The following is a 27997-nucleotide window of genomic DNA, read 5'->3' on the forward strand; positions in this document are numbered from 1 at the left end:
GGAGTGGCAAACTATGGAGAATAACTGGTAAAGAAGTCATTGGCAAGTATAGCAAAAGGAACTCTGGTGGAGAGGTAGGTCTGAGCGAAGCCACATCAAGGTGGGTTAAGGGGTACATGAGAGATGAGGAAGCAGGGATGGCAGGTGTAGACATTAAAGAATCTGTGAATGGAGTAGAGCAATTGGGCAATAACTGGAGGTGGGTTGTGGGGGTCAAGGAAGGGTTTTCTTTTTTTTTTTTTTTTTTTAAATTTTTTTTTCAACATTATTTATTTATTTATTTATTTTTTTGGGACAGAGAGAGACAGAGCATGAACGGGGAAGGGGCAGAGAGAGAGGGAGACACAGAATCGGAAACAGGCTCCAGGCTCCGAGCCATCAGCCCAGAGCCTGACGCGGGGCTCGAACTCACGGACCGCGAGATCGTGACCTGGCTGAAGTCGGACGCTTAACCGACTGCGCCACCCAGGCGCCCCTAGGAAGGGTTTTCTTAAAGATGCAGCTACTAGTGGATACATGTGCCCATGGGAACAAGCAGGCTGGCAGGAAGAGAAGGATGCTTCAGAGGGAGAGGGGATGATCAAAGGAGAAAAGTCATACAGAAAAGGGGAAGGAAGATGGAATCTGGAGCAGCATTTTCAAAATCTTTTTTGTTGTTGTTCACCCACCTCCACAAATAATTAAAAAAAACCAAAAACTAAAACCAATGTGCCCTCTCACCCATTTTTAGTTGACGCCTACATTTTTTTCATAATTTTAGATATTTGTAAAGGACCAACTTTCTTCCTATTACATGCCTTGTAGCTCTTTATTAATTTCTTTTTTTCTTTTTTTTAATAGTAGGCTTCACGCCCAGCACAGAGCCCAGTGCAGGGCTTGAACTCATGACCCTGGGATCAAGACCTGAGGTGAGATCAAGAGTTGGATGCTTCACTGACTGAGCCACCCAGGTGCCCCTGCTCTTTGTTCATTTCTACAAATCTTTCCTTTTGGTGTTTCATTTTGGACAATTACTATTGCCATGTCTTCAAGTTCACCAGTCTTCTTTCTGCAGTGTCTAAACTATTGTTAATTCCATCCAGTGATTTTTTTCATCTCAGACAGCTGTGGAAGTTCAATTTGTATATTTTTAAAACCATATTCCAAGTCTCTACGTAGTTATATGAATAAAGGGAATACAACTATAACAATGTCTTTGCTGATTTTCACATAGATGTTAGTTTTAGGTCGGTGTCAATTGATTTTCCTCCTCACTATGGGTCATATTTTTCTGCTTCTTCACGTGATAAGTAATTTTTTTTTATTAGGCCTCACACACTGTAAATTTTGGTTTTGGTGGCTGGTTATTTTTGTATTCATGTGAATATTCTTGATGTTTGTTTTGGGATACAGTTACATTACTTAGAAACAGTTTCATCCCTTCAGGTCTTGCTTTAAAATTTATTAGATGGGAAACAATTATTAGATGGGGTGAGCAGTGTTTAAACTAGGGCTAATAAAAAAATAAATAAACTAGGGCTAATTGAATCCCCACTATTGAGGCAAGACCCTTCTGAGAACTCCAACCAATGCTCCATAAATTATGATGTTTTCAAGTCTGGCTGATGGGAACAGGCACTATTCCAGTCCTCTATGACTATTGGCCTCTGTTCCCTCTAATCATTTTGAATGGTTCTTTCCTTAGTCTCAAGTAGTTTCCTCACATTTACACAATGAGTAGTGCTATGCTGACTACTCGAGGGGGTCCTTTGCAGATCTCCAGAATTCTCTGTCTCAGATGTTGGAGGAAGCAAGAGAAAGTGTTAAATGGTCATTACAAAGAATGGAAACCAGTAACTAGAATGGAAACAAGGTAGGCAGAGCTGAGGGTCCAGTAAAGTCTGGTGGTCACGAGTTCAAATCTACACCAATCTGCCCAGCTGCATGATTTTCTTTAGCAGTACTGAAGTTCTTATTAGATGTTTGTGAATCTGGTAAAATCCTGATCTTTTTCCTATGTTGAGGTATAATGTGAATAATCACACAGAGACCTGATAATGATTATAACTTTAAGGTCCTTCCAGGGCTTTTCAGCACAGAGTGGCTTTAGGACAACCAACCATTCACATAGCACATGGTGGCTTTCTTTTGTTTCTCATCTTTCCACTGAACTGAGTTACAATTTCTTCTCCTAAGCATAAACACCTACAGACCTTGAGGTATAGTCTTCCCTGGGAACAAGGGTGTGGGTAGAAAGGGTGAGGAATGCCTGTTTTTTTCTCCCCAAGTAAATGAAATCTTGATGGATGGCATGGGTGTCAGAGAGCTTGTTGTTGCCTGCGTGTATTATCAAGGGCTGAGATAAGGCCACCATGGAAGGAAAGATCAGAAACTCTCTGGACAAACGGGTGAAGGTTGTAAACCAAATGAATCTTCTTTCCCGAGACCCCTCCCAGCCCTTTCATGCACTGGGAGAAGAAAGGAACGAGTTAGAGGGGGCTGAGGAAGTTTGGCTTATAAATCTCTTGTGAGATGTCTCTTTCAGAATCGGGCTCAAGTTGGGATATTGCCTAAATATCATGGTATCAGTTACGCCATGTGCCAGTAAAATCTAAGATTCTGCCGGTCAAATCAATCTCTAACATTGTCAACAAAGCACCAGAGCCATGGAAGGATGGGTTTTTCCATAGTAACAAAGTATATCAAGTTACATTTTAAAAACATACAGCACGCATACTCATACTCTGAGTGTGAGTTCAAGGATCTGTAGCACAAATAGGAGAAATGACCTTAAATCCCAAATGGGTATCAACATAGTTCTATTTTAGAGTGTCTCCGTGTTAAGAAACCGTTTCTTGAATTTTTCAGAGCAAACATAAATGCTTTAACTGGTTTTCCTCTGCTTCACAGCATGCTTCTAAGCCATATACTCATTGTAACCACTGATAATATTAATAAAGTGAATAGGTCTGCTGAAACTCAAAGGAAATTGGAAATGCTTTACATCTTGCTTTCCACAGTTGGGGCTGGAGAGGCAAGCTGGGTTACTCACTAATGTGGATTGCCTGCTGTTGGTATGGGCCCCTCTAGGTGTAAGGTGATGTTTTAGGTCACCACTGGGTTCTTCCAGTCTTTTGGGCCCGGCGGTAGAAAGAACAGATCCAGTTGGTACCTTAACTACTCTGGCTTGTTTGCCTTCCTGTAGGGTTTTGTGGCTGTGGCCTGCAAGAATGGGACCCAGAAATCCCCGAGTAGGGTCCTCAGGTGTGCCCAAATCCTCGATGCCTGCCCCACCCACCCCTCCGTATTCTAACAGAGTCAGAAAAAGCTTTGAAGCTCCAGTCCTAGACACCATGTCTCTTCTTGCAAGACACAAGAGAGGGTGTGGGGGAACAGGTTCTTTTGGTCTGGATCCCTGCTGCCCTCCCACAATACAGGGCAGAAGAGCCTTGGTGAGCTGCTCAGAAGCAACTAAAATGCTGGTCTCTCTTTTGAATCAAGGCCAGACTTCTGCTTATGCTCAGGAGGAAGGGCTCACCTTGTCCTCCCCCTGGCTGATTGTGCCAGATGAGACCAGGGCTCTCTCGGCCTGGATGTGTGGCAACAGGAGGACACGTCCATGGTGTAGAGAAGCCAAGACCCTGATGAACAGCCACAGGCCAGACAGGTGGAATTTCACTTGGACATGAAGACAGAGTGGTCCCAGCAGACCTCCCGGGGGGACAGGTCCAAGTTAGGTCCTAGTCACTGCCTCCTCCTCCTCCTGATGTCAGGGGTCAAGTGGATTTGATTTTCTTATTTTGCAAAGGAGCCGACATATCCCGTAATTCCTGCCCACGGTCTTCTCTCTCTTCCACAACTCCTGTTGTCATTCGGGTTCCTGCTCCCCTTCTGGGCTACTTGGGGTGGGAGGTAGGTCTCAACGATATAAAGAAAACACAAAATCAAAAATGCCCTTTGATTTGCCTCCAGCGTGGTCACAGACTGTTTGGCCCTAGAAAAGTCCCTTCCTGTCTGTGATACTCATCTGTAAGATGGCCTGGATCAGTGGTTTTCATGCTACATTCTGTGGAGCTGCCAGGAACTTGAGGGGTTCCCCAGGGCCTGTCTGAGAGGCACAGTAAAAAGGGGAGCTCAGCTCGCTCTGTATACCCCACCCAGAACCCACTAGAGTCACTGCTTGTTATGTTTTATATGCTGTGTTTTCACACAAGGATTCTTTGAAGAAAGGGTCCTGAGGCTACAGAGCTTGAAAACTGTTGGAATTAGGGCGCCTGGGAGGCTCAGTCGGTTAAGCGACCGACTTCAGCTCAGGTCACAGTCTTGCAGTCTGTGGATTCGAGCCCTGCGTGGGGCTCTGTGCGGACAGCTCAGAGCCTGGAGCCTGCTTCAGATTCTGTGTCTCCCTCTCTCTCTGTCCCTCCCCCCTTGTGTTCTCTCTCTTTCAAAAATAAATAAACTTAAAAAAAAAAAAAAAAGAAAAGAAAACTGCTGGAATAAATGATCATTAAGGTCCCTTCCAGTCTGAGATACTTGCACTTCTGAAGCCCAGCTTGAGTTGTTTCCCTCCTGGAAGCCTTCCTGGTTACCCAGTCCTGGGTACTTGACCTCCAGCGATACTAATGGTGACAGGCATTTGGCCCTCAGCATGCCCTGCATGGTGCTGTCAGTGACCCATCGCTCCTGTGTGTCTATGTGAGCTGTTTCCCCAGCTAGAGGGCGGGCTCCTTGAGGGCAGATGTTCGATTTTCCTTCCATGCCTCCGTCTCCCCGAAGTACCGTAGGAGAGTAGGTGTTCAAGTAAATGTGCTCCAAGTGCCATCGCTCTCACGTGGGCTCAAAAACCTTGCAGAGAGACTCTGCTTTGGGGAGGAGGAGTCACCTTTTGGTCTGCTGAGAACCCCCAGAACGACATGTCCTTAGGAAGCTGGGGACCCTGACGTGGGGAATAGCTTTAGACTCACGCACTCCCAAAAGGGGGCAGGCCTGGGGTCCTGCCTTAACTGAATTCCGTTCAACCTCTACTACTCTCAGCGCCTCTCCTGACAGGGGCTCTCCATACACCGTGGCCATGGAAGAAGCATGCCCCTGAACCTGGGAAGCAGATCAGCCAGGATGCCCCATAGCCGATAGGTTCTCAGTGGATCTGAAGGGAAGCACTGGGCAGATGCAGAGCAACTTGCAGCCAGCTCAGAGTATAGCTCTCTCTGGAGACAGAGGTCTAAAGAGAGGAAGGAAGGGAGTGTTGCACTTAGAGACACCTGTGAAGGCAGGTCGTAAGAGGGTGCTAGAGGTGAAGGGTCAAGTTAGCCACAAGCCAATGTCCCTGGGGCAGGGAGCCAGGAGAGTGGAAGTTTCAGGGGGGAGTGAGCCAGGGAAGTTGCTTCCCCCTGTACTAGTTCTGTGACTGTGGGTCAATCGCTTAAGCTTACTTACTCTCAATGACTTTACCTATAAATCGGGGGCAGAAGGACCTGGCTAACCGCAGCCTTCCCCATAGTGACATGGTGAGACTAAGGAGAAAGTGGGTGTGCAAGTGTTCTGTAAACTAAGAGATGCAGGATGTAAAGGATTCTTATTGTTTGTTCACAGGGGAGAGCACGCTTCGTGTACCAGAGCAGCTCCTCACGAGGGACCGTCCTGTAACTGAGAGACACTCTGAGGCTGACCAGCCCTCCTCCTCCTGCTTCATTCCCAGCAGCTGTCTCTGCCAGGCCCTGGCAAATATCTGGTCAGCCCGGGGAGTGTGAGGGGGTAGGGCTGTTCAGGAAAGAGTCGCTTAATTCCGGCCCAGAGAAGCTCTCCAAAGAGAAGGAAGTGTCCTGCTGAAGAGCCCCTGAAAGGTGTGAGGCCCTGGAGGCTGCTGAGGCTCCCTAGGGCTCTTCTGGTTGGTGAGGTGCCCTGGCAGGATTCCACGGACTGAGTCCCTTCGTCCCACTTGGCTTGGGGGCTGGGTCAGCCTCGCCCTGATACCTGGAGCTACACATCTGGCCCTCCCCCTTCCAGAGGTCCTGGTTGGCATATGGGGACAAATGAGACCTCAGCAAGTTACAAGGAGAGCTTGACATTTCTCTCCAAAGACCCTCTCCACTGAATCCTCCAGATGTGGGGAGTAAGTAGCAGTCTGGACCAAGGCTGAAACATCTGGCAGGGTTTAAAATCCACAGCTGGAGGGTGAGACCTCTCCATGCTGATGCGGGCAGACACTATCAGGCTCCAGTCTGGGGCTGCCCCCTTCCTGTCACCTCTGACAGGCTCTGTGCCCCAGTCCTGCCTTCCTGGGCCTCCCTCAGCTACTGTAGCCTGAAGTGTGGGTGCTGGGCCTGCGTAGCCAAACATCTGGCAGATCTGGCTGGCTGTTGGGCAGCACCACAGGGCTGCCATCCCCTGGTGCCCCACGGCCCTTCCAGGAGGAGCTGCTCTGGTGGGAGGCAGGCAGCGACGGATCATACACGGTCTCCCTCAGTGCCAGCCATAGGGTGTCTCGCTTCTCATTCAGCTGGCCCCGCTCAGGTACCGTTTGCTCTGTTTCGTCCAGGTCCTCTGGGGAGGCACCCACAGAATCTGGCACTCGGGCACTGGGCTCAGAGGTGCTTAGGCAGGTCTCGTCAGAGACGCTGAGCCCCTCCAGGGTGCTAGCTGAGGAGCAGAGGCAATCAGGAGGCTCCACGGCCTTGGGCTTGGGAGGGTGGGCCGAGGCTTCTGGTGAGGCCTGCACGGGCTCAGCCTTCTGCCCTTGGGAGTCCTGCCTGGCTTGGGTTTTGGGGCTGGGGCCAGCCTGCTTATAGGGGGAGGAGGTCTGCAGGGCCGGGCACTGGCTGAAGACTGCCTGGTGGTCCAGGAACAGCTCTCTTGGGGAGGCAGGGGCCGGTAGGGGCCGGGGGCAGCAGGGGCCATCATGCAGCTGTAGATCCTCAGAGAGCACCGAGGGCCGGTGGGACAGTTTGCTAGTGGCTGTGCTGGTGTCAAAGCTGGGACTCCGGCGCCGTGCCAGGGGCTGTAGCTCGTATTGTTCCGAGCAGGATCCGGGTGCCTTTCCCACTGGCCCTGATCTTGGGCGGCCTGCCTTTTCCCCACTAGGCTCCCCATTCCCAGCATCCCATGGCAGGTGGGCACAAGGCCAGAGGATCTGCCCACAGTTCTTCTCTGGTCCAAAGAAACAGCACAGAGATTGGAAGAAGAAGCTGGCAAAGCCACAGCTGACGCACTTGACCATCATGAGGACAATGCCCAGCTTGCGATAGAGCAGCACCGTGGCAGGCAGCATGAGCACACCGGCCGCAAACAGGGCCGCAGCCCCCACAGCTGTGGCACAGCTGGTCTGGCGCAGCGAGAAGGCCACGCGGCTCAGGCGGTCGGGGTGTGGGCACAGGTGATAGGAGATGCAGTAGTTGACAGTGAAGTCTACTGAGAGGCCCACGGAAGCAGAGAGAAAGAGGGCTTCAGCAGTGTTGAGCTGCCATTCGAGTAGAACCAGGAGCCCCACGGTGAGCAGTACGGTGCCTGCCACCGCTGCCACGGAGAACAGGCTAAGCGGAACGTTCCAGGTGCCTAGCAGCAGTGTGGCAAACGCCAGCGCCAGAGCCAGGCCCAGCACCACAGCAGGTTCTGTGCTCAGGCTGTGTTGCAGGCTGTACAGCTCCAGATGGCTGGTAAACCAACCCCGGTGGAGGCCGGGAGGTGCTCTGCCCAGCTCCCCTGCCAGCCAGTGGCTGACTTCAGCATAGAAGTGGTGTGCTTGGCTGTAATCTGTACTGTACTGGAAGTTAGTCTGGAACTGCAGAACCAGGGCAGCCAAGCCGCCCTGGCTATTGAAGCGGGGTCCTAGGTCACGGGTGCTGTTGGGGCCTTGCTCCAGAGCCATCATCTTGAGGCAGTGCAGGAAAAGCTGGGGTGCCCAAGGGAAGCCTGAGTGGCCACAGCAGAGGCCAGGCCCCAGGCGGGCACAAGCAGGACTCTCCACCCAGCGCTGGAGGGCCTCCATGAAGCACAGCGTGGGCCAGCCCTCGGGCTGGACACCAAAGAAGCTCTGATTCCGAGCTTCGTGGCAGAGTGCCAGCAGCCAGCGCTGGGCCTCGGGACCGCTGGCAGAGAAGGCAGGGTCACTCACCAGTGAGCTGTTGCTGCGAGGGTCCAGCGGGTCGCCAGTGTCCACGGGCAGGATGCCCCACACCAAAACCACAGGCATGTGGCCGCCCTCGCCCTGAGGCAGCCGCTCAAACAGGAACTGCTGGCGGTACTCCGCGTCGAAGCGCTCGAAGGGGTGGCTAGGCCGGAAGACCTGGCCGCGGGGCGGCGGCAGAGTGGGCAGCCGCAGACGGGGGCTAACGCCGGCGATGTAGGCGCCCCCTGCCGCCAGCGCGGCGAACCAGCAGATCCAGATGTAGCGGAACTTAATGACCCCACAGGGCAGCAGGCGCTGGAAGAGCAGGCGCGAGGTGCTGGCCGCCGCCCTCCGAAGGCCGCGGAGCCGCCGGTGCAGCGCCAGCGCCAGCCGCCGGGGCGCACTGCCGCCCCACGGGCCCTGCGCCCGGGACGCACAGCCGCGGGCCAGGTAGCGCTCGTGGAGCACGGCGGCGGAGGGCAGCCAGGCCAGCGTGAGCGCCAGGTGCGCCAGCACGGACGTGCCCATGTAGAGGGCGAAGCAGCGTACGGCCGGCAGACGGCTCAGGTAGCTGGCATAAAAGGCCGCGGCCGTGGTGAGGCCCGAGACCAGCAGCAGGTAGCCGAAATGGTGCATGGTGCGGCCCACGCGCTGTGCCAGCCCCCCGGAGGGCAGCTGGCTCTTGCTGAGGCGCCACAGGTCAAAGAAGATGAGGGTGTGGTTGGCACAGACGCTGCTGAGCAGGACGAAGGCTGCCAGATTGACGAAGGGAAAGTAGGCCATGCGGAAGGCCACACGGTAAAGAAAGAAGGCAACCAGTAGCGAGCCCAGCACCCCCAGCAGCACCATGAGTGTGAGGAAGAGGGAGCGCAAGTAGAGGGCGATGCTGAGGAAGATGGCAGCCAGGGCCAGCAAGGGATACACCGTGTCCTGGACCAGGTAGTGCCTCAGCAGCTCCTGCTTGAGGCCCAGGTCCATGCCAGTGATGGATGTGTAGTTGTCAGAGAGCCCCCAGGGGGTGGCTAGGCGGTCCAGGTAGATGCCCATCATAGAGGCACCCTTTGGAGTGGGCAGGAAGAGCAGGCTGTACTTGAGGGAGGGCACCTGGTAGTCAGCAGTCTGGGGGCTCAGGAAGTCCCTGTCCAGCAGAAAGTGGAGGAGTTGGTAGACGGCACTGCTCCGAGAGCACTTGGTGGGAACCTGGGCGCAGTGCGGGGGCTTGTCCTGCCCGGGGCCCAGACAAGAGGGCACCAGGGCACCGCGGTGGTAGTAGATGGCACAGGCCCGCAGAAGGGCCAGTGTTCGGGCTGCATCCGCTTGGGTCGTGTCCAGGCAGGAGGAGCGGTTGGAGAGCACGGCCACATAGTTGCCCAGGGACCAGCTGGGACAGCACTTGTTGGCTTCCGTTCGCTGGCACAGAGCCCCAAAGCGGGTATGGGAGCGGATCTGTACAGCACACACAGCGGGAGAGAGCTCAGGAGCAACGCAGGGGCCCAGGTTTCCCCAGCCCTATCCAAGGCCCCCTCACCTCCTTTCAGGCTATAGGGCAGAGGCAGAGAGGTATCTCCCCAGCCCAGTAGAAGTGGCTTGTCTCAGAGCTGCACTTGGCTCCGGACTACATCTTGACTCCATCAAAGAGGAGCCTCAGGGATGCTGCCCGAGGCCTCAGCCTGAGAGGTCCTGCCCTGAGGACCCCTGCAGGTCACACACCCCAGCTCTTCACTGCCTGAGCCAGGAGTGCCAGTGGAGTGCCAGCCACAGAGGGGTCAAGGGTCCAGGGAACTGGAAGCAAATGATGGGAAAAGTGAGGCCAAAACATTCCAGGATCAGGGTCAGTGCCAAGCCTTAGCCCCCCACCTCTGTCCACAGGTCTGCTTAAACCCTCTTAGGGCCAGGGCTGTTTCTTTTACAGACCCCATGTCTCCTTTTCTCTCCCCCCTGCTGTTGACACAACACATCACAACAGCTGGTGTAGTTTGGGAGGGCACTGGCCTGGGGAATCAGAGGCCCCATTTTGTCACCAACTGACTGTACTGTACGGCCTTGGGCCTGAGATCGTGGTGACAACAGTAACATTTATTAAGAGATTTCTGGGGCGCCTGGGTGGCTCAGTCGGTAGGGCGGCCGACTTCGGCTCAAGTCATGATCTCGCGGTCCGTGGGTTCGAGCCCTGCGTCGGGCTCTGTGCTGACAGCTCAGAGCCTGGAGCCTGTTTCAGATTCTGTGTCTCCCTCTCTCTCAGACCCTCTCCCGTTCATGCTCTGTCTCTCCCTGTCTCAAAAATAAATAAACGTTAAAGAAAAAAAAATTAAAAAAAAAAAGAGATTTCTATTGCCAATCACTATGACAAATTCTATCTTGTTTAACTGTCACAACATCCCTATGAGACAAGTACCATTATTTTCTCCATTTTATGTATGCAAAGCCTGAGGCACTGAGAGGTTAAGAAACATGCCTGCAGTCACACAGCTAGGGAGTATTAGAACTGGCCTTGAATTTAGGCATCTGACTCCAGGGCGCATGTTAAGGAGTCTTTTGGTACTTTGAATTCACTTGTATGGAGTGCCTTGGGCTACTCAGTGGTGTTCACACTGTTTTTAGCAGCAAATCTTTCTTCAGGTGTTATGGTATATGGCTTTCCAGTTGGCATGGTTGGATTGGCACTGCTTGGGTTGATGGAGGCTGGGGGCCTTGGGCTGGGTCCTCCTCAACAGCTCTTGAAGCTTTTCTTCGGGACCTTTTGAAAATCCCCAGGCTCCACATAGTCTGTGTCTTGGCTCTTATAAAAAGTTGACTCTTCTTTCTCCACCCCGACCTGGAGCCTCTCAACAGGGTTGGAATAATTTTCTAAGCAGGGAATATTCTTCCCTTGTCCACCCTGGCAGTCCTGGCTCAGCTGTATTTCCTTGAGATCAGGTCCCTGATGTCCCTGCCCCACCCCCACACCCCCCAACCCCTGGCACCTCCCCAGTCTGCTCACCTGGTCCCGTTCCATGCGACACATGGAATGGATGGCGTGCAGGTTCCACAGGCTGCCCGCTGAGGTCGACATGAACACCAGCTGTGCATAGCTCTTCTCTGCAACACACCCCACCCCCCGCCCCTTCCAGAGCTCAGCTCTTTGGCATCAGGTCCTGGGCCCACCAGAGGGAAGACGCTTACCCAGGGCCATATGAGGTTCAGAGTCTCAGGAGTCTGAAACCTGTGCCAGGCTGCCTGATCCGGTGCTCCACCCCCACCCAGCTTGACCCTGTGTGGCTGGAGTACCCGAGACCTGCCTCAGCCTCCCAGCTGTAACCCAACTTCCTTGACTTGAACATGGCCAACCAACCTCCTTCCTTTTCTGTCTGCCCACATTTGTTCTCCTGAGCCCTCCTGTTCTAGTAGGTAGGAAGGGGACCACCATGAAAGGCAAGAACTGGCTAGGCTGCAGCTTACCAGGGGGACCACAAAAGAAGTCCTCCTGCCCTCTGTCTTCCAGGGGTTCCACCATCCTTCGAGGCCGGACCAAGCCCTCCTGGGCACTGCTCCAGGGTGTGGGGCTCAGAGTGGTGTGGGAGTTTGAGCTGAGGTAGAGAGAAAATCTATGCCAGGCACCATCAAGGGGTAGGGGCTCAGAGGAGGCCAGATACCACTCCCCAGGGGATCCCAGCAAGTCCCTCTGACCTGCATTTGGGGAGGTCACCCAATGCCCCCTCTCTTTCCCCCATTTGCTTCAACAGTGGAAAGGTGGGAACCCACTACCTGTTCAGCTCAAAGTCTGGGGAAAGAGAAAGCAGCTTCCTGGGGCCTGTGAGGGCTTGCAGTGCTCTCCAGACCACTAGCTTGCGTCCAATGTCTGTGTCTCGAGGCTCAAAACCCTGCAGGAAGGAGGACAGAGAAGGTCAGGCAGGAGGAGGGGTGCTCCGTCTGGCCCTTCTTGGCTCTGCCCCTTTGCATCCCTGGAGCAGAAAAGGCCAGTCCACCTGTCTGGATTGTTGGATGAGAGTATCGCCTCTGTATCATTTCCCCAACGTGCACTGCCACCCCACTCCAGCTGTGCCGTCCAACTTTCTGCCCCAGACAGAGTCGAGGTGGCCAGGCCTTGGGGCCCCTATCCCTTCCCCGTCCCGCCCTTTCTTACCAGCAAGGGCTTGGAGAAGTCGGGCAGCCGGTCCCCCAACAGTCCAGCCAGGGTGCAGAGGAGGATGACAGCCAGACACAGCAGCAGCATGGCCACCGGCCACTCGGCAATCAGCTGGGAATAGCTGGGAAAGAGGAAGAGAACCCACAGGAATTGGTGTTGGGTAAGGCAGCAGGGTGTGGTGAGCTTAGGAGTCAACAAGAAGGGGTGGTGGGGCCAAACTTGGCACCAGCCTAGTCACCCTTAGGGGGCCAGAGAAGGCCCAGGCCTACCTCTTTGGCATCTGGAAGGCCCGTTCCTGCCTGTGGAAGAGAAGAAAAGATACTTGCTTGTCAGAGCCCTCTTGCAGGGTGGGAGGTAGAGGAAGATGGTACTAACCCATACAGGCTGTTCTACTCCCAAGCTCCAACCCTTACTTCCTCCTCCATCCAGGCTGCCTCCTCCATCAGAGGCAGGAGACATCCTGGGCTGCCTCCTAATGAAGGAGTCCTGAGCCCCAGGGGCTCACTCCACTTTTAAGCCTTGCCCCACCTTCCAGTGGCAGCTTGCAGGCTGCTGAACCCCTCCTTACCTGACACTGACCACATGGTGCTGCACAGATGGTGGCTTCCAGGCCCCATCTCGCTGTGAGGGGGCTGGAGAAGGGCTGAGGCTAGAGCCATGGGAGCATAGAGCTGCCCGGTCCCCAAGCCCTGGCAGGGAACTGTCCCCCCGGTATTCCTGTGGTGCCTTGGGATAGGTGAAGTGTGCAGGGGCCAAGGGGCTGGACGGGCCCCCAGGCTGGAGGGTGGAAGTTGTTGGTGGGGGTCCTGAAGAACTGGAAGGTTCCTCAAGGGGGCAGCTGTGGAGAGAGCAGCTCTTCTCTGGGCTTGCCTCAGGGGCCACAGCCTTGCTTTGAGACCTGTTGAGAGAGGAGACAAGGGTGATGGGGGCAGGGGTCATCCCATGCCCCATCATTGTTCAGGAGTCGGAGGCAAGGAGCCGGGGGCTTGGGGTTGTTCTATTACTAGTCCTGGGGGAGAGGTGAGGAGGGTGCAGGCTACTCCCCAGCCTACCTCTTGGGTCTGCTATCTCATTCACTCATCTGTCCACACGCTCAAAAAACGTTATTGGCAGAGCCTGGCACATGCTGAACACTGTGCTTTTACATATATGGTGTCCTGTATTCCTCACAAAAACCCTACAGGGGAGATACTTTCCTTGTTTTATAGATTTGAAAATAGGTTCAGTGAGCCATGAAGCGCTGGGCCTTAAACCCAGGTCTGACTCGCAGTCCTGTGCTCTTCCGGCTGCAGTCATCTGTTCATTCTCTTGTCGGACATTTATTGAGCACCTGCTGCAATCTTGGTCCCACCTTAGAGCCTGTGAACTTTCTCCTCCTTCAGCTTGGGGTGCTCCTCCCCCAGATAACTGCATGGCTCATAGCCCCTCTTTAGTCTCTGTTCAACTATTACCCTCTTAGAGAAGCCTTCTCTGATCACCCTTTCTAAATAATCACCTGTCAGCTCTCTATCCCCTTACCCCGCTTTATATTTCTTCACAGCATTTGCCCCACCAGACCTTATAGTGTTGTCATGTTTATTGCCTGGCTTGCAAATGGAATGTGAACTCCAGGAGAGCAGGGTCTGGTGCATTTGTTCATCTCTGCAGCCCTCGTGCCTTGAAGAGTGACTTGCACTCAGAAGGTGTCCAGGGAATGTTTGCTGAATGACTACTGAGCACTAGATAGGCTGCTAATAGTGGTCCTGGGATGAATAGGGCCTTTGGCCTCTAGGCACTCATGGTAGGCAGGAGATGTTGACAACAGTCCAACATGTTGGGTGCTGTGAGAGAGGAAGTCAGAGGGCTGAAGGAGCCCAGAGGAAGGCCCAGCTTTGATAGGGGTGTGAGGTTTAGGGTATGCCAAACCTCAGGGAAGGTTTGGCAGAGGCAAGTGCTGCCCTTCCACCAGCCTTGGGCCATGGGGCAGAAGGTTTGCTTTGTAAGAGTGTGCACAGTTGGGAGAGGGAGTTGGGACCCCCAAGGAACTTGCTAAGGAAGAATCGGCAATAGATTCTTCTTTCAAAATTACTCATGAGAGCAGCTCTCAGTGCGTGGACGCAGCCCCACTCCTTGGGTGCAGGGGGAGGTGGAGTCCCACCCAGTGGCAGGATTGCCAGACCTAAGACGAGAGAAGATGTCCACAGAACAGAGTAGCTGAGGGCTATGGAGGGTTTCCAGAGGGGCTTCGGACTGGGAAGCCCTGGCAGAGTTCTGTCTTCTCTCCCCATTCACTGACTCACCTGGCTGGCCAGAACTTGTATAGTTGTGTCGTTTACGCTGAGCCAACCCTGGCTTCCGGCCCTGCCTGCTGCACTGCTGAAGGGGTTATATGCCAGAGTCCCAGCCATGGTGGCAAGTAGACATTGCCCAGGGAGGCTGGCTTCTGCCCAGAGACCAAGTAGAGGAAGTGGATAGAATAGGTAAGCTCTTCCTCCTCCACCCAGAAGGATGACTGGCTGGCATAGCAGTCTGGGAAAGGATGAGCCCCATGCTGAGAGCAAAATGGGGGAGCACTGGAAGTGGGCTCCTGGCTCCATCATCCTTTAGCTCTGGGGCCTTGGGAAAGACACAATTCTTGGAGTGCTGGCATCCTTGCCTATTGAGTGAGAGTATGTTGATAATGCCCCCTCTCCGTTGGGTGTGGGAATTAACTGATACAACATATGTGAGGTGCCTGCCATGGAGCCTGGCATGTGGAAGATACATTTGCTTTCCTGCCCCTTCCCACACTGAGTTCTTCGGGAAGCATATAATTTAAGAAGTATATTTATGTTTACAGTTTGACCTCTTTATGCACCTCAGATAATGTATCTCCATTTTAGAACTTCCCGTACCTTGAGAATCTCATTACATATATAATTATAAATACTTTCCTTTTTGTTATCTAAAAGCTACATCAGAATTTGATCTCATGGTTTAAATCACTGATACTTATTGGGGCACCAGGGTGGCTCAGTCCATTAAGTGTCCGACCCTTGACTTCGGCTTGGGTCATGATCTCACAGTTCGTGGGTTTGAGCCTGCATTAGGCTCTGCACTGACAGTGTGGAGCCTGCTTGGGATTCTCTCTCTCCCCCACCCTCTCTCTCTCTGCCCTCCCCCACTGGCTCTCTCCTTCTCTCTCTCTCCCCCCCCCAAAATAAACAAATAAACTTTAAAAAATCACTGATACTTATTTTTAAACTAACGCAACCTTTAGAAAAATAGGAATTTGACCAAAGATGTTCTAAAAGAAGACCTCAGATGACCCATAGAATTGATATAGCAGCCAGCGTCCTGGCAGATAAAAGACCTTATTGACCCCTCCCCATGGGCCAAAGGGAGGCTGGATAAATGGCCAGGTTTATGTGCATAAGTGTGGACATGTACTTCTTTAAGGTGTTTTTTTTTTCCTGCAGGTCTTTTTTTTAGCACCTACCACATGCTGGGCACTGTTTTTGGTCTGGGTTAAATCCTGAAGGCATGAATATGACCCATTAGTCTTGGTGTCCCTCTTTATTTATTATTATTTTTTTAAGATTTTATTTTTTAAAGTAACCTCTATACTCAATGTGGGGCTCGAACTCACAATTCCAAGATAAGAGTTGCATGCTCCACTGACTGAGCCAGCCAGGTGCTCCCTGGTCACCCTCTTTACATCAAAGCCTGCCTTCTAAGGGTCGGTGGTGGGGGGGCAGCCAGGGGGCCTTTCCAGCTGCTCATGGCCTTAGAGCACTCGCTGAGCACTGGGCTTTTCCTAGGAGCCAGGCCCTTCCACTTGGAGTGTCTGGTTTTGTTTTGTTTTGTTTTGTTTTTTCTTCAAGAAGGGAAGCACTTTGGAGGTACTGGAGGAGAAAGGAAACACTCTCCCTTAACCAGTCTGCCAAAGCTCGTAAGCCTGCATCGTTCTTTAACTGGCTTTGTTCAAGGGGGGATTCCAGCCTCTACCATTGGTTTGCTTCTACGGGGGTCTCCCTGGCCCCAGCCCCTTCTTTTACACCCCCCTTATCCCTATCCAAGGACCTAAGATCAGCTGGTTCTAAATCCCATCTTTCTTGACAGTGCCCATCATTGTCAGTGTGGCAAAATTTGAAACCCTCCACATTCCAGACTCAACCCTCCCAAGAAGAAGAACCAAACTCTTTTGAGAAAAAAAGATTTCGCCTGCCAGCTCCTGCTGCCCTCTGTTCCCAGGATACCTAGTGATAATACAAGTTAAACATCCCAGGCCTTGCCTCCCCAGGCAGCTTTTATTCTTACCCCCTCAGTTCCATCACTCTGACGAGGGTGAGCAACTTCCTAGGCTGGCCTGCAACCCAAGTGACTGGGGCAGGCAGGCAGGGGGATGGAAAGTGGTGACACAGGCTTCATCAAGAGGCCAAGGCTAAAGCAGCCATGGCCTGGCTGACAGGGCCCCAGACACAGAGCCCCCACATGGAAGACTCATAAGAGATAAATGTACATGTGCATCAACAGCACCCCCAGGCCCACAGACACATAGCCATATGGACATCCATGTGATCCCGCAGACAGGCCTAGACAGATGAGGGAGCAATTCATGCCACTAGGAAAATAAAAAGGTAATTAAAAAAAGAAACAGAGAATGAACTATTTCAAATTGCTCTGTAGTTAATGCATTAGTAAAGGACTGTGTGTGCTTACACACGTGCAGTTTTATTCACTGTGTATCTAACCCTAGAGTAGTCCTTAGCTCAGCAGGAACACATTTGTGTTTCTTGAATTGAACTGTGTCCCTTCACCTGCTTAGTGCCCAGGGTCTCTGGGGAAGTGCTGAGAGAGGCCAGAGGTCCCAGGGAGTTGCTGAAGGAGAGCAAGTGGTTCCTGTGCCCAGGAATGATCCTCATGTGCAGGGAAAGTGATTAGACTCGATAGGGTTTATCCTTGGTAAAAGAAATATCCAAGGCAGCAAATGACCCTCCAGCCACTTCTAGGGATGCTCCTGGTCCCAGGCCCCTGCCCTGCTGTGTCCTGCTCCTGTCATGTCCGTCCCTAGCTCCTTGGTCAGGCCATAGTCCCAGGTACACCCCTGGTCCAGGGAACACATCTATCCTATTTCACCTCCTTGAAGAAAGCTCTGTGCCTTTCAGAGTGAAAGGTGGCTAAATCTATCCAGGCTGATGTGTTGACAATAGAGGGAAGAGAACATTTTTCTCCACTTGTGGGGCCTCCCCTTTGCTCTGAGGTACAGAACGTACATTTTAACTGGTGCAGTGTAGACATATGTCCATCTCTGTTTTTTGCCCCCAAATAATACCTCTTATTTCAGTCCAGGCAAGAGAGAGACAGGCAGTATCATGTCAGGGGAGGAATTCTGAGGGTAGCAGACCAGGCAGGGCACAGAAATTGCGCCATATTGCTACCTGGCTGGGCTGTTCCCTCACACATATGGTGGAGGAAGGTGGAGGAGAGGCACCAAGATCTGGGTCCTCAGAGAGAAGGTGTTCCTCTTGTCCCACCGGCCTAGGGCTCCTTCAGGGATAGTACTGACCGCGGCCTGAGCCTTAGAGCCTGCCCACCCTAGCGTCTCCAGGGCCTGTCGGTGGCTGCCACACTCGGGCACTCAAGCCCACATGTGCGCAGCCGGCCATACAGGGCAGACTGGAGACTGACGGTGATGTACAAAGACAGTCCTTGGCGTGGCGGCGAGTGTCTGCTCTCCCCAGGACACACACCTTGGGGATCCTCCTGTCTACCCTGCACACGCACCTTCGAGTACACTGACATGCTAGAACCCGGACTGCGGGCTGCGGGCTTGGAGCTTACTGAGAAGATGCGGGGGCAGGGCCTAGACGGAGGGGCTCAGAGGGCTGGAGGGGCGGAGGAACCCCCGGCCTTAGAGGTAAGGTAGGAACAGTGGGTGGGGCAGGTATTAAGCAATGAGGGCGACGGGGACTGACAGTAGGGGGTATCAGGGAGAGAGAAAATTGACCCGGCAGAATGAGGGCGTGGCCAGGGGCCCGGTAGCTCGGGGCGGTGGAAGGGGTTCTGGGAGGGGGTGGGGAATGAATGAAGGAGACTTATGGCGGCTACAGGGATACCTGAGGCGGGGGTGCTGGGAAGGTCTGGGAGCCGGGTCTGCGGAGCGGTCCGCCCTACCTGTCCGGGGAGCTGCCGTCTGGGGCCAAGGGTTCCTCCTTGGGCTGCTGCTCCTCATCCGGACCCGGGCCGGGAGCCGGACCGCTGCTGCTGCTGCCGCTATCAGCGTCCATGCCCGTGGGCGGCGCCGCTGTCCGGGAGCTGGTGCTGAAGCGGCGGCGGTGGCGGGCTCCCGCGCATGCGTCAGCGCCAGGCGGACCGATCGGTGGGCGGGGCCGACCAGAGCCCAGCCAATGGGCGCGGCACCGGGGGTGGGGACAGAGGCTTCTCCCCGCGCGGCTGCCTGGCGCTGGAGGCTTTGCAGTCTTTTAACACCCCGGGACTGGTAGTGGTGGGCCCCTCTACCCAGGCCAAGTCTGAGGGCTGCTGTTAGAGGGGCCCAGCTGTCTGGCTGTAGTCTGCACATTGGCCTTTCCCAGGGGGACATCGGTCTTCCCGTAAGGGACCAGGAAGCGCGACTTCAGGCACCGTGCAGAGAGCCTCACAACTTGACACGCACTCTTACAGCCGAAAAGAGGGAGAAGCTTCCACACCCGCACTTCATTGTGCAGGAAGCCGAAGGATTGAGAGGTCTGGCGGTTTAAGTTCCACATTTCTCTCGGCTTTGCTCAGCAACCACCCCCTCCTCCCCAATGGGATTAGCACTATTCAAGTTGGGTCTTTCTTCACGTTTCTCTGGACCTGGACCTGAGTTTGCACCCCTCAGGCGTGGAGCCCGGCTTCTGTTATTCAAGTGCTGAGTGTGGGGTGTGGGAAGAGGGAGAAGAGAGAGAATTCGCAGCTCTTTTTCTTATAATCACCCCCTTTCCGGCCTGGAAGGTACTCAATAGCCACTCACTTTAGGACACTTGCTGCCTCTATCATCAGGGAATGACTGTCAGGGAGGGGAGGCATGATGGGCCTGGGACAGGCCTGAGTAGAGGGCTAGTAATAGATATGGGTGGTGTGAGAGGTCTGGGAGTTGGGGATTGGAGGGAGTCCCAGATGTGGGATTTGGATGGACAGAAAGTGTTTCACACCAAGCAGGCTGGCTGTATATGCAGGGAGGTGCCGTGGCTGAGGAATGGGCCTTGGGAGAGAGTCAGAACCTACCAGCATTTAGAATATAGATGTCCCTAAGTTATGTGCAAATGCCACTCTATGCAAGGCATAGGTCACTAGCAGATGGAGTGGGAGAATCTAGAGGTATATGTAGAAGTGGTGGGCCTGCCTTGAATAGCTTACAGTTTGGCTGGAGATATAAAAAGCCAGATCATAAGTTGGTGCTAAGTGGGTAGGGTGTGGTCAGGCCCATGTGATGGTATAAGCTGCACAGAAGGGGACAGTGTACAAAGAGGACCTCTCTCTTCCTAATGGGCTTTAGGGAAGGCTTCATGTTGATGCTGGAGTTTCACCTGTCTGAGAGGGAAGGTATTCTTGAACTGGGAGTGGGAAGGGGTGGTGGTGATGAAATAGGTAAAGTTAAGGAGGCTGGAGAGTTCAATGTCTTTTCAGAGAATGGTGAGAAATACATCTGGACAGTAGGGATCTGTTGAGGGCTTTTGATCTGTACAGTGAGACATCTAGATGGAACCTTGGAAGGTCCGTCAGGTCCAGGTCAATGTATATGATGGGGTTAAATGATGAGGACACAGTTGAGACTGTTTGATGGGAGAGGGCCAGAGTGAAAAGGAAAGGAGGGGTGGACTTATACAAGCATATGCTATGGGCACCATGGGAACCAAGCTTCTGAGAGTGCCTGGCTGGGTGCTCACTTGTATAACTAGAGGCCACAAGGCCACTTGGGTACCAAGTTGGATATGAAGGAAGACAGACTCTTTAAGAGTAAAACATGGCTTCTGGGAGGCTGTTTATTAGAAAGAGGAGATTCTGGTTCAGGCTCCATGCCAGGTCAGCAGGGCAACCCACTCACACTCCCCATTCTTGTATCCTCTTTCTTTTGCTTCCTTAGTGAGGTGGACCAGGTTGGGGCCCACAGGGCCCTGGGGGGTGGCTTCCCCCAGGACAGTGCCCTGGACCATGGCCAGGGGGGTGCCCACAGGGCCCTGGGCAGTGGCTCCCCCCAGGACAGTGCCCAGGACCATGGCCAGGGGGGTGCCTTTCCCCACAACAGGGCCCAGGGCCATGGCCACCACCATGGCAGTGCCCCTGTGGAAAGCCAAATGAACAATGTTAGAATCAGAGGTCAGTGCCAGTCTTTCCCAAGATCAACTTCCCTCTTCCCTGCCCTTCCCTTCATCCTCTGTTGTAGAGAACTCTGGGTTCCTGGGCACTAGCAGGGGATCGCGGTGGAGGGCTGGAAGGCAGGGACTGCAAGGGATGAAGCCAGAGCACTAAGCAGACAAAAGCGGAGGAACCTAGATTCAGTCGTTTCTATTCCTTGAGTCAAGATATGACTCCCACTCCCTGGACCTTGGTTTCTTTCATCTGTATGTAAGAAGCAGAATTATCTCATCTTCTCCCTTCTCTCACCCAGGAACCCTTACAGAGTGATCAGAGATTTTGCCAGGCTAGGAACTGCAGAATGACTACTGACAAGTAAGTGTGGGGCTATAAAGGAGCTTACACTGAGGGCCAGGGACAAAGAGGCAACAAAAGGCAGGGTTAGGGGAGATGCAGGATTTGAGGAGCAAGACAAGGGTAGCTGTCTGGAGGGTGGGAGGGTGGGAGGAGACCAAAAGTGGGAGGGAGCAAAGTGAGGGTGTACACGTTCTCTATGTAAGTACAGTGTGTGTGTGTCTATGTGTAGGTACAATGGTGTGTTCTCCGTTTACGTGCAAATAGTTATATCTGTGTACATGTGCATGGGTGGGTACATACACATGCCTGCTGTGCACACAGATACGTGCATATGGGTGCATGTGCATGGTTGTGTGTGCATGACAGTGGGTGCGTGTGTGAGCCCATGCCTGTCCCTGAGTAGGTGCCAGACTCAAGAAACCAGGAAGAATAAAAATAGTAAAATCAAGGCTTTATTGCCTCAGCCAGAAGAGGCCGGAAAGAGTGTGACTTAACTTTCTGTCTTTGCTGGAACCACTCCTGAGGCTCCAGGGCCAGAGGAGTTTCTTTGCCTCTTGCCACAGGCCCAGGGAAGAGAAGAGAGACACCAACCACCTTGCTTCTGGTGCTGGAGCACTGGGGGGCCTGGAGCCCTGAGGGGGTAGGGGTGGGGCTCTGCCCCTATCCCTAATCTGCTTCTTTCTCTGAGGCCCAAATAAAGGCTTGGCACGGGCAAGGAAGATGCAGGCTCCAGGGCCAGGGGCCTTCCTGTGACCATGTTAGAGCAGCCCCTTCCTCCTCCAGGCTCAGCAATGTCTGGAAACAGCCACTTCCCACCCCGCCTGCCTTCCCTTCTATGGCTCTCCTTGCAGTGGGGCCAGTTCCAGGCCTAGGAGCCCTGTCCGCTGGTGGTAGCCAGTGGAGGGTGGGGGGTGGGCAGCCTCTCTTCTCTGGCAGAGGCAGGTCATTGGGGCCCTGCAGTGTGGTTGGGGTTTGGGAGCAAGCCAGCCACCCAATGAGGCTGTGGGGGTAGTCAGGAAAGCAGAGAAACATGGAACAGGCGGGGAAGCAGCAGGAGAGAGGCTGAGATGGGGAGGGGATGTGAGGAAGCAGAAGAGACAGATGGGAAAACAGGAGAGGAGCCGAGGAGAAGGCTGCAGCCGGCAGGGGGTGGAGGAACACCGCAGTGCCCCTGCCTGCTTGCCAGCGGGGCTGATGGCTGAGCCTGCTCCCTACTCTTCATTTCAGGAAGGTCATGGTTGTCCCCTGAAGGTCTAGGAAGGGGGCTGGAGGTCTGGAGGACATAGCAGCGAGGAGGAGAAAGGAGAGACAGCTGGAGAGATTTCCTACCTTCGGACCTGTGGGAGAGGAAAGGAGAAAAAGCAGCAGCTTTGGTCATTTGGTTCTGCAGTGAGATACCTGTCCTTTCCCTGGTGCTGATTTTGTGGTCACCACCCCCCAGCCCCAAAAAGGCTCCTCAGACTTGGTCACTTGCCTGACCATCCCTCCTTCTCTCAACAACAGATACAGATATATTGAAAATCAGAACAAAGCTCAGTTGTGTGTCCCCGTTTGCTCGAGAGCTGGCCGAGTCCTCCAGCGGTTGGTGAAGTCAGGAAGTGTGTGTTCTTAGCCCCAGTCTGTCAGCTGTCTGCCCTCTCAACCCGGGCCAAATTCCACGACACTAAGGGAGGCACTTCACAATGACAAATCCTGAATCTTTTGCTTCCACCTCCCGACAGGACCTACCTTGTCTCCCCATCCATCCCCTCCCCCAAATCCTATTTTCCCCAACCAAATCTCCACTCAGACCCTTGGTTGTTGGTGTATTCCTGCTTTGACCTTCTGGTCCCAGCGCTTAGCCTTTGCTCATGTCTCCTCCCACTTGGAAATCCTTCTTGCTTGATTTTCTGTGCCTTCCTGTGGGAAGTATGCTAATACTGGGCCATCCTGACCCTGCCCTGTATGCCCACTTTGGGTCCAGAGGGCTCATTCTGCAGTGACCAAACTGAGAGGTCCTGAGTGTTCTGAAGTGCTCCATTGGTGGGAATCATCTGCTCCATGAGATTCCTATTTCTTAGGGCCAGGATAGTCTTTTGTTCCTTTTGAGAAGAGCCAAGGGCACAGCTGCCATGAGCTGAGTTCTTGGCTCCAGACCCTCCATATCTCCACGAGCTCAGCCTGAGCATGATCCCTAATTTCCCTGGGCCTTGTGTGTACAACGGGAAAAGCACCTGTCTGTTTTACCCCTGAGGTTCAAGATCTAGTGAGATGAAGGATGTAGGAGCATGTTTCTTAAACTGTAAAGTATTCTACAAAATATAAGAAATTGTTTTCATTTTGGAACCCTCCACCACTTTCATGCAAACACAAATTCTTGGCATGCAGTAGATACGGTTGACTGATGGCCTCTGCCTTCACCACTCTCCTTCCTTCTTCACCCCACAGCCTCCCAGCCACTTACCTGACTCCATCCTTATACAGCAAGCACAGGGAGTGACAAAAGGAACACCTGTGTTTCAACAAGTCAAGTTTAGTTTGCTGTAATCCAAATCTCAGTCTCTCCTTCTTCCCTCCCAGGAATGTATACACACAACCCTTTCAAAGGATAAAACTGTTCCCACTGACATAGCTTCGTACCCACTATGGAGTTGGGCACTGAGTAGGTGCCAGGCATTGGTGTTGAATGGACCCAACGGGTTCAGTCACATGGTGGATAGACAGAGACATCAAAGTATCATGCACTGGTCCCTAAACCCCACACCCTCACATATGACCCCAGAACCACCCCAGACTCACAATCCTGTATTAATTTGATTCTACTTGGTCGAGGTCAGTCATGTTATGCGTGTGTGTCTTCCATGTGTCAGGCCATGGTACCCAGTCCCTATAGATTCTTGTCCCTGTATAGACACCTGGCATAAAGGTGGGAGAGGGAGGCTTGATGAGAGCAGTGTGGTCCCAGAGAAGAGCAGGATGGGGTTGTAGGGGCCTCTGGGGGATTCAGCACAAGGGAATGGAAAGCCTTCCAGGGCCCTAGCTGCTTGTTTCTACCTCCTCCCATCAGGGTTGGAAGTTGGTGGGAGGCTTGGGGTCTGAGCCAGTTAGCCATTGTCCAGCAAGTGCACTCTCATTGGATGGAGCTGCTGATGTGCCCTGGTGCCTGGCTTCATCTTGCTTGGGCACACAGGTCACAAGGGACAACCCCAGACTGGACCCTGTGCACACACAATACATTCATTTTTTTTCTGACCCACAAGCCAGACTATAGTATAGGACAAAAGGATCAAATACCTAACACCAGGGCTCTCTGGTACTCATATAGTTGGTGAACATGCAAATACAAATGTTCACACACACACACACACACACACGCACGCACACGCACCCCTAATTCAACAGCCCCAGCCCCTTGCACCTCTTGAGTCATCTGCTTTTGTTGGCTTCTACTTATACCACCAATGTTCAGCAGATGTCAGCCTCTGAGCTATGCCCAAGGTTATTCCTTACCCTTGATCCTTCCCCTTGGCAAACAATGAGTCTGGAAGCGATTCATGAGGTTGGGGTTAGGGAAGGGAGTGATAAGGACAACCTTAGGGCCAGCTAGGTTGGAAGAAGGAGAAAAGACAGGCCTTGGAGGAAACAAAACCAATCCTGTTAAAAAATGGGAGCAGATTGGGGCGCCTGGGTGGCGCAGTCGGTTAAGCGTCCGACTTCAGCCAGGTCACGATCTCGCGGTCTGTGAGTTCAAGCCCCGCATCAGGCTCTGGGCTGATGGCTCGGAGCCTGGAGCCTGTTTCCGATCCTGTGTCTCCCTCTCTCTCTGCCCCTCCCCCGTTCATGCTCTGTCTCTCTCTGTCCCAAAAATAAAAAAATATAAAACGTTGAAAAAAAAATTTAAAAAAAAAAATGGGAGCAGATCTGAATAGACATTTTTCCAAAGAAGACATACAGGTGGTCAACGCATACGTGAAAAGATGCCCAACGTCACTAATCATCAGGGAAATGCAACTCAAAACCACAATGAGCTATCACCTCACACCTGTCAGAAGGGCTATTATCAAGAAGATAAGAAATAACAAGTGTTGGCAAGAATGTGGAGAGAAGGAAACTGTCAGGTACTATTGGTGGGAATGTGAATTGGTGCAGCCAATGTGGAAAATAGTATGGAGGTTCCTCAAAAAATTAAAAATAGAATTACCACAAGATCCAAAAATTGCACTTCTGGGTATTTATCCAAAGAAAATGAAGACACTAGCTGGGAAAGATATCTGCACCCCATGTTTGTAGCAGCATTATTTACAGTAGCCAGACACGGAAGCACCCTAAGTGTCCATAGATGGATAAAGAAAATGTGCATGTATAGTGTTATATTATTCTGCCATAAAAAAGAAAGAAATGCTGCCATTTGCAACAGGTTGGATGGACCTTAAGGGCGTTATGCTAAGTGAAATAAGTCCGAGAAAGACAAATACCATACGATCTCACTGATACGTGGAATCTAAAAAAAACAAAGGCCAAAACCAAAGCCAAAACCAAAAGTCCTCAAAAACCCCAGAGCTCATAGACACAGACAACTACCTGGTGGTTGGTGGCAGTCGGGTGGAGGGGGTGGGGGGGGGGAAGTGCAAAGTGGGTGCAGAGGGCCAAAAGGTACAAACTGTTGTACACCTGAAACTAATATAATGCTATGTCAATTAAACTTTGATTAGAGGGGCGTCTGGGTGGCTCAGTCGGTTAAGCGTCCGACTTCTGCTCAGGTCATGGTCTCGCGGTTTGTGAGTTTGAGCCCCGCGTCGGGCTCTGTGCTGACAGCTCAGAGCCTGGAGCCCGCTTCGGATTCTGTGTCTCCCTCTCTCTGCCTCTCTCCAGCTCATGCTCTCTGTCTCTCAAAAATAAATAAATGTTAAAAAAAAAAAAAGAAATAAAATAAACTTCAATTAAGAAAAACAAGACAAGACTTAGACTTTCTCTCCCCGATTCAGGCCACGATGCTTGAAGGACAGGAGTTTGGTGTGTAAGTTCCTCTGAAAGGAAACAAATGCAATCCCTTCAGCCCTCAGTGAAACCCCTCTGCCTGGCATGACGGAGGCACGGGAGCTGGGCCTGCAGTGGCCGCAGGGCAGGTGGGCAGGCACGTATGCAGATACACCGACACATGACACATAGACCCACATTGTGCTCATGAGAGACACAGACCTACACACACAGATGGACGACACCCACGCAGACAGAAACAGAGGCACAGATACCAATTGAGTACACATGCACACATCCTCAGAAAAAGCACAGCCACACAGACCCACAACACACTCTCACAGAGAGCCCCTCCTGTCCCCGGTCCACAGCCAGCAGATCCTTACCTGAGAGCAGAGAGCAAGGAGAGGGAATAAGTCTGAGGCTCCTTCTAACCTCAGGTGTATTTGTATAGGGTGGGGAGGCCGGACGGGCCAGGGACACTGGGAGGATCAGAGGCAGAGGGTGTGGAGGAATGAGGGAGGATGGGCTAATCTTTATCTGGGCAAAGAGCAGGTGGAAGCAGGATGTGTGAGTGTGGGTATGGGTGTGTAGGTGGGGGCTGGTGGGGAGGATGGAAACTTTACCCCATCAGTCTGGTAAGGAGATGCCATAGCACCAAGGAAAGTCCCAAACCTTGGCAGCCCTTAGGCTCACAACGTTGGCCGAACTGAAGCATGCTAACACTCCCGCCCCCAGCTAGATGAAAGGGCTCGGTTGGCCATTTCAATCAAGGAGAACAAGAACCACGTGGAATCGGAAGTATGCAAGAGGAAGCAGGAGTTAAAACAGCCACTGTTGCCAGGCCTTCCTGTAAAGGGCCTGGATGAACTGGCTGCACCTGAACTGCATTAAAGTCATTTTTTCAAAAAGTTTATTTACTTTGGGGGCGGGAGGGGCAGAGAGAGAGAATCCTAAGCACGTTCCACAATGTCAGCGCGGACTCACAAACGGTGCGATAGTGACCTCGGCCGAAATCAAGAGTCAGATGCCTAATCGACTGAGCCACCAAGGCGCCCCTAAATTCACCTTTATTTTTTTTTTTTTTTAAATTTTTTTTTCAACATTTTTTATTTATTTTTGGGACAGAGAGAGACAGAGCATGAACGGGGGAGGGGCAGAGAGAAAGGGAGACACAGAATCGGAAACAGGCTCCAGGCTCCGAGCCATCAGCCCAGAGCCTGACGCGGGGCTCGAACTCACGGACCGCGAGATCGTGACCTGGCTGAAGTCGGACGCTTAACCGACTGCGCCACCCAGGCGCCCCTAAATTCACCTTTAAAAAAATTTTTTATTTCTTTATTTTGAAGAGAGAGAGTGAGAACGGGGGGGGGGGGGGGACAGAGAGAGAGAGAGAGAGCGAGAGGAAGAATCCCAAGTAGGCTCTGTGCTACCAGCTCAGAGCCTCACACAGGGCTCCATCTCACGAACCGTGAGACCCTGACCTGAGCTGAAATCGCTCAGCCGACTGAGCCATCTGGGCGCCCCATTAAAACTCATTTTTAAAAAGTAACATGCCAAAGGGAAATGCAAACAGGTCCTCACGAAGGATTATACTTGAATGTTCACGGCAGCTTTGTAGTAGCTAAAAACTGGGGATTTCTCAAATGTCTGTCAATAGAATGAATGGCTGAACAGACCACGGTGCCCGCAGTCAATGGAATACCACTCAGCAGTCAAAAGGGACGAACTGCTGATACACGCCAAAACACGCCTGCATCTCAAAACCATTCCACTGAGTGCAGGACGTGGGATGTGAAGGAGACACGGTGTGCAGTTCCGTCTAGAAAATGCTAAAATTTTGTAAAATTCTAGATAATGTGAACTAATGACAGCAGATCAGTGGTTGCCTGGGGACAATGTGGTGGGAACTGGGGGGAGGTTAGGAGAAGCATTAGAAGGGACACTCGGATAGTTGGTTTTGATGGATATGTTCATTATCTTGATTGTGGTGATGGTTTCATGGAGTGTACATGGGGCACATAACAAATCGCACAGTTTGTGCAGTTTATGGTATGTTGATTTGGTCTCTGTTAAAAGCTGTAAAAACAGAAGTAACATAACCACATCAGAAAATGATTTGAGACATGGAGGGAAGGAAAAAGTGATTCTCCTTTATTTCCATGGTGGAAAGGAAA

At 52.6% G+C, this 27997-nt stretch overlaps 1 protein-coding gene and 1 long non-coding RNA gene across 2 annotated transcripts; both read right to left on the reverse strand.

Annotated features, from left to right (window-relative positions):
* Positions 1-2034: 2034 nt before the first annotated feature.
* On the reverse strand, positions 2035-18939 carry DISP2 (dispatched RND transporter family member 2). The gene is made up of 8 exons (XM_058738199.1): positions 18345-18939; positions 12778-13107; positions 12479-12508; positions 12207-12330; positions 11828-11943; positions 11522-11649; positions 11064-11161; positions 2035-9529 (listed from the first exon to the last, which is right to left on the reverse strand). Exons 1-8 carry the CDS (start codon positions 18455-18457, stop codon positions 6269-6271), a joined length of 4200 nt encoding a protein of 1399 aa, XP_058594182.1. The 5' UTR covers positions 18458-18939; the 3' UTR covers positions 2035-6268.
* A 1222-nt stretch (positions 18940-20161) lies between these two features.
* LOC131516755 (uncharacterized) lies at positions 20162-26528 on the reverse strand. Its single transcript, XR_009264220.1, has 3 exons — positions 26207-26528; positions 23308-23355; positions 20162-20492 (listed from the first exon to the last, which is right to left on the reverse strand). It is a non-coding gene; the product is annotated as an uncharacterized LOC131516755 (long non-coding RNA).
* Between the last annotated feature and the right edge of the window lie 1469 nt (positions 26529-27997).

This window comes from Neofelis nebulosa, chromosome 7 (genome assembly GCF_028018385.1).
Source record: "Neofelis nebulosa isolate mNeoNeb1 chromosome 7, mNeoNeb1.pri, whole genome shotgun sequence".
Taxonomy (NCBI): domain Eukaryota; kingdom Metazoa; phylum Chordata; class Mammalia; order Carnivora; family Felidae; genus Neofelis; species Neofelis nebulosa.

What these genes read in the sequence shown, in the direction of transcription:
- DISP2 (XM_058738199.1), bottom strand. Translation starts at nt 18,457, where the DNA reads ATGGACGCTGATAGCGGCAGCAGCAGCAGCGGTCCGGCTCCCGGCCCG. An exon ending in ACTTCTCCAAGCCCTTGCTG is followed by an intron (nt 11,944 to 12,206) that starts GTAAGAAAGGGC and finishes TCCTTCCTGCAG; the next exon opens with GGTTTTGAGCCTCGAGACAC. An exon ending in CCAGACTTTGAGCTGAACAG is followed by an intron (nt 11,650 to 11,827) that starts GTAGTGGGTTCC and finishes TCTCTACCTCAG; the next exon opens with CTCAAACTCCCACACCACTC.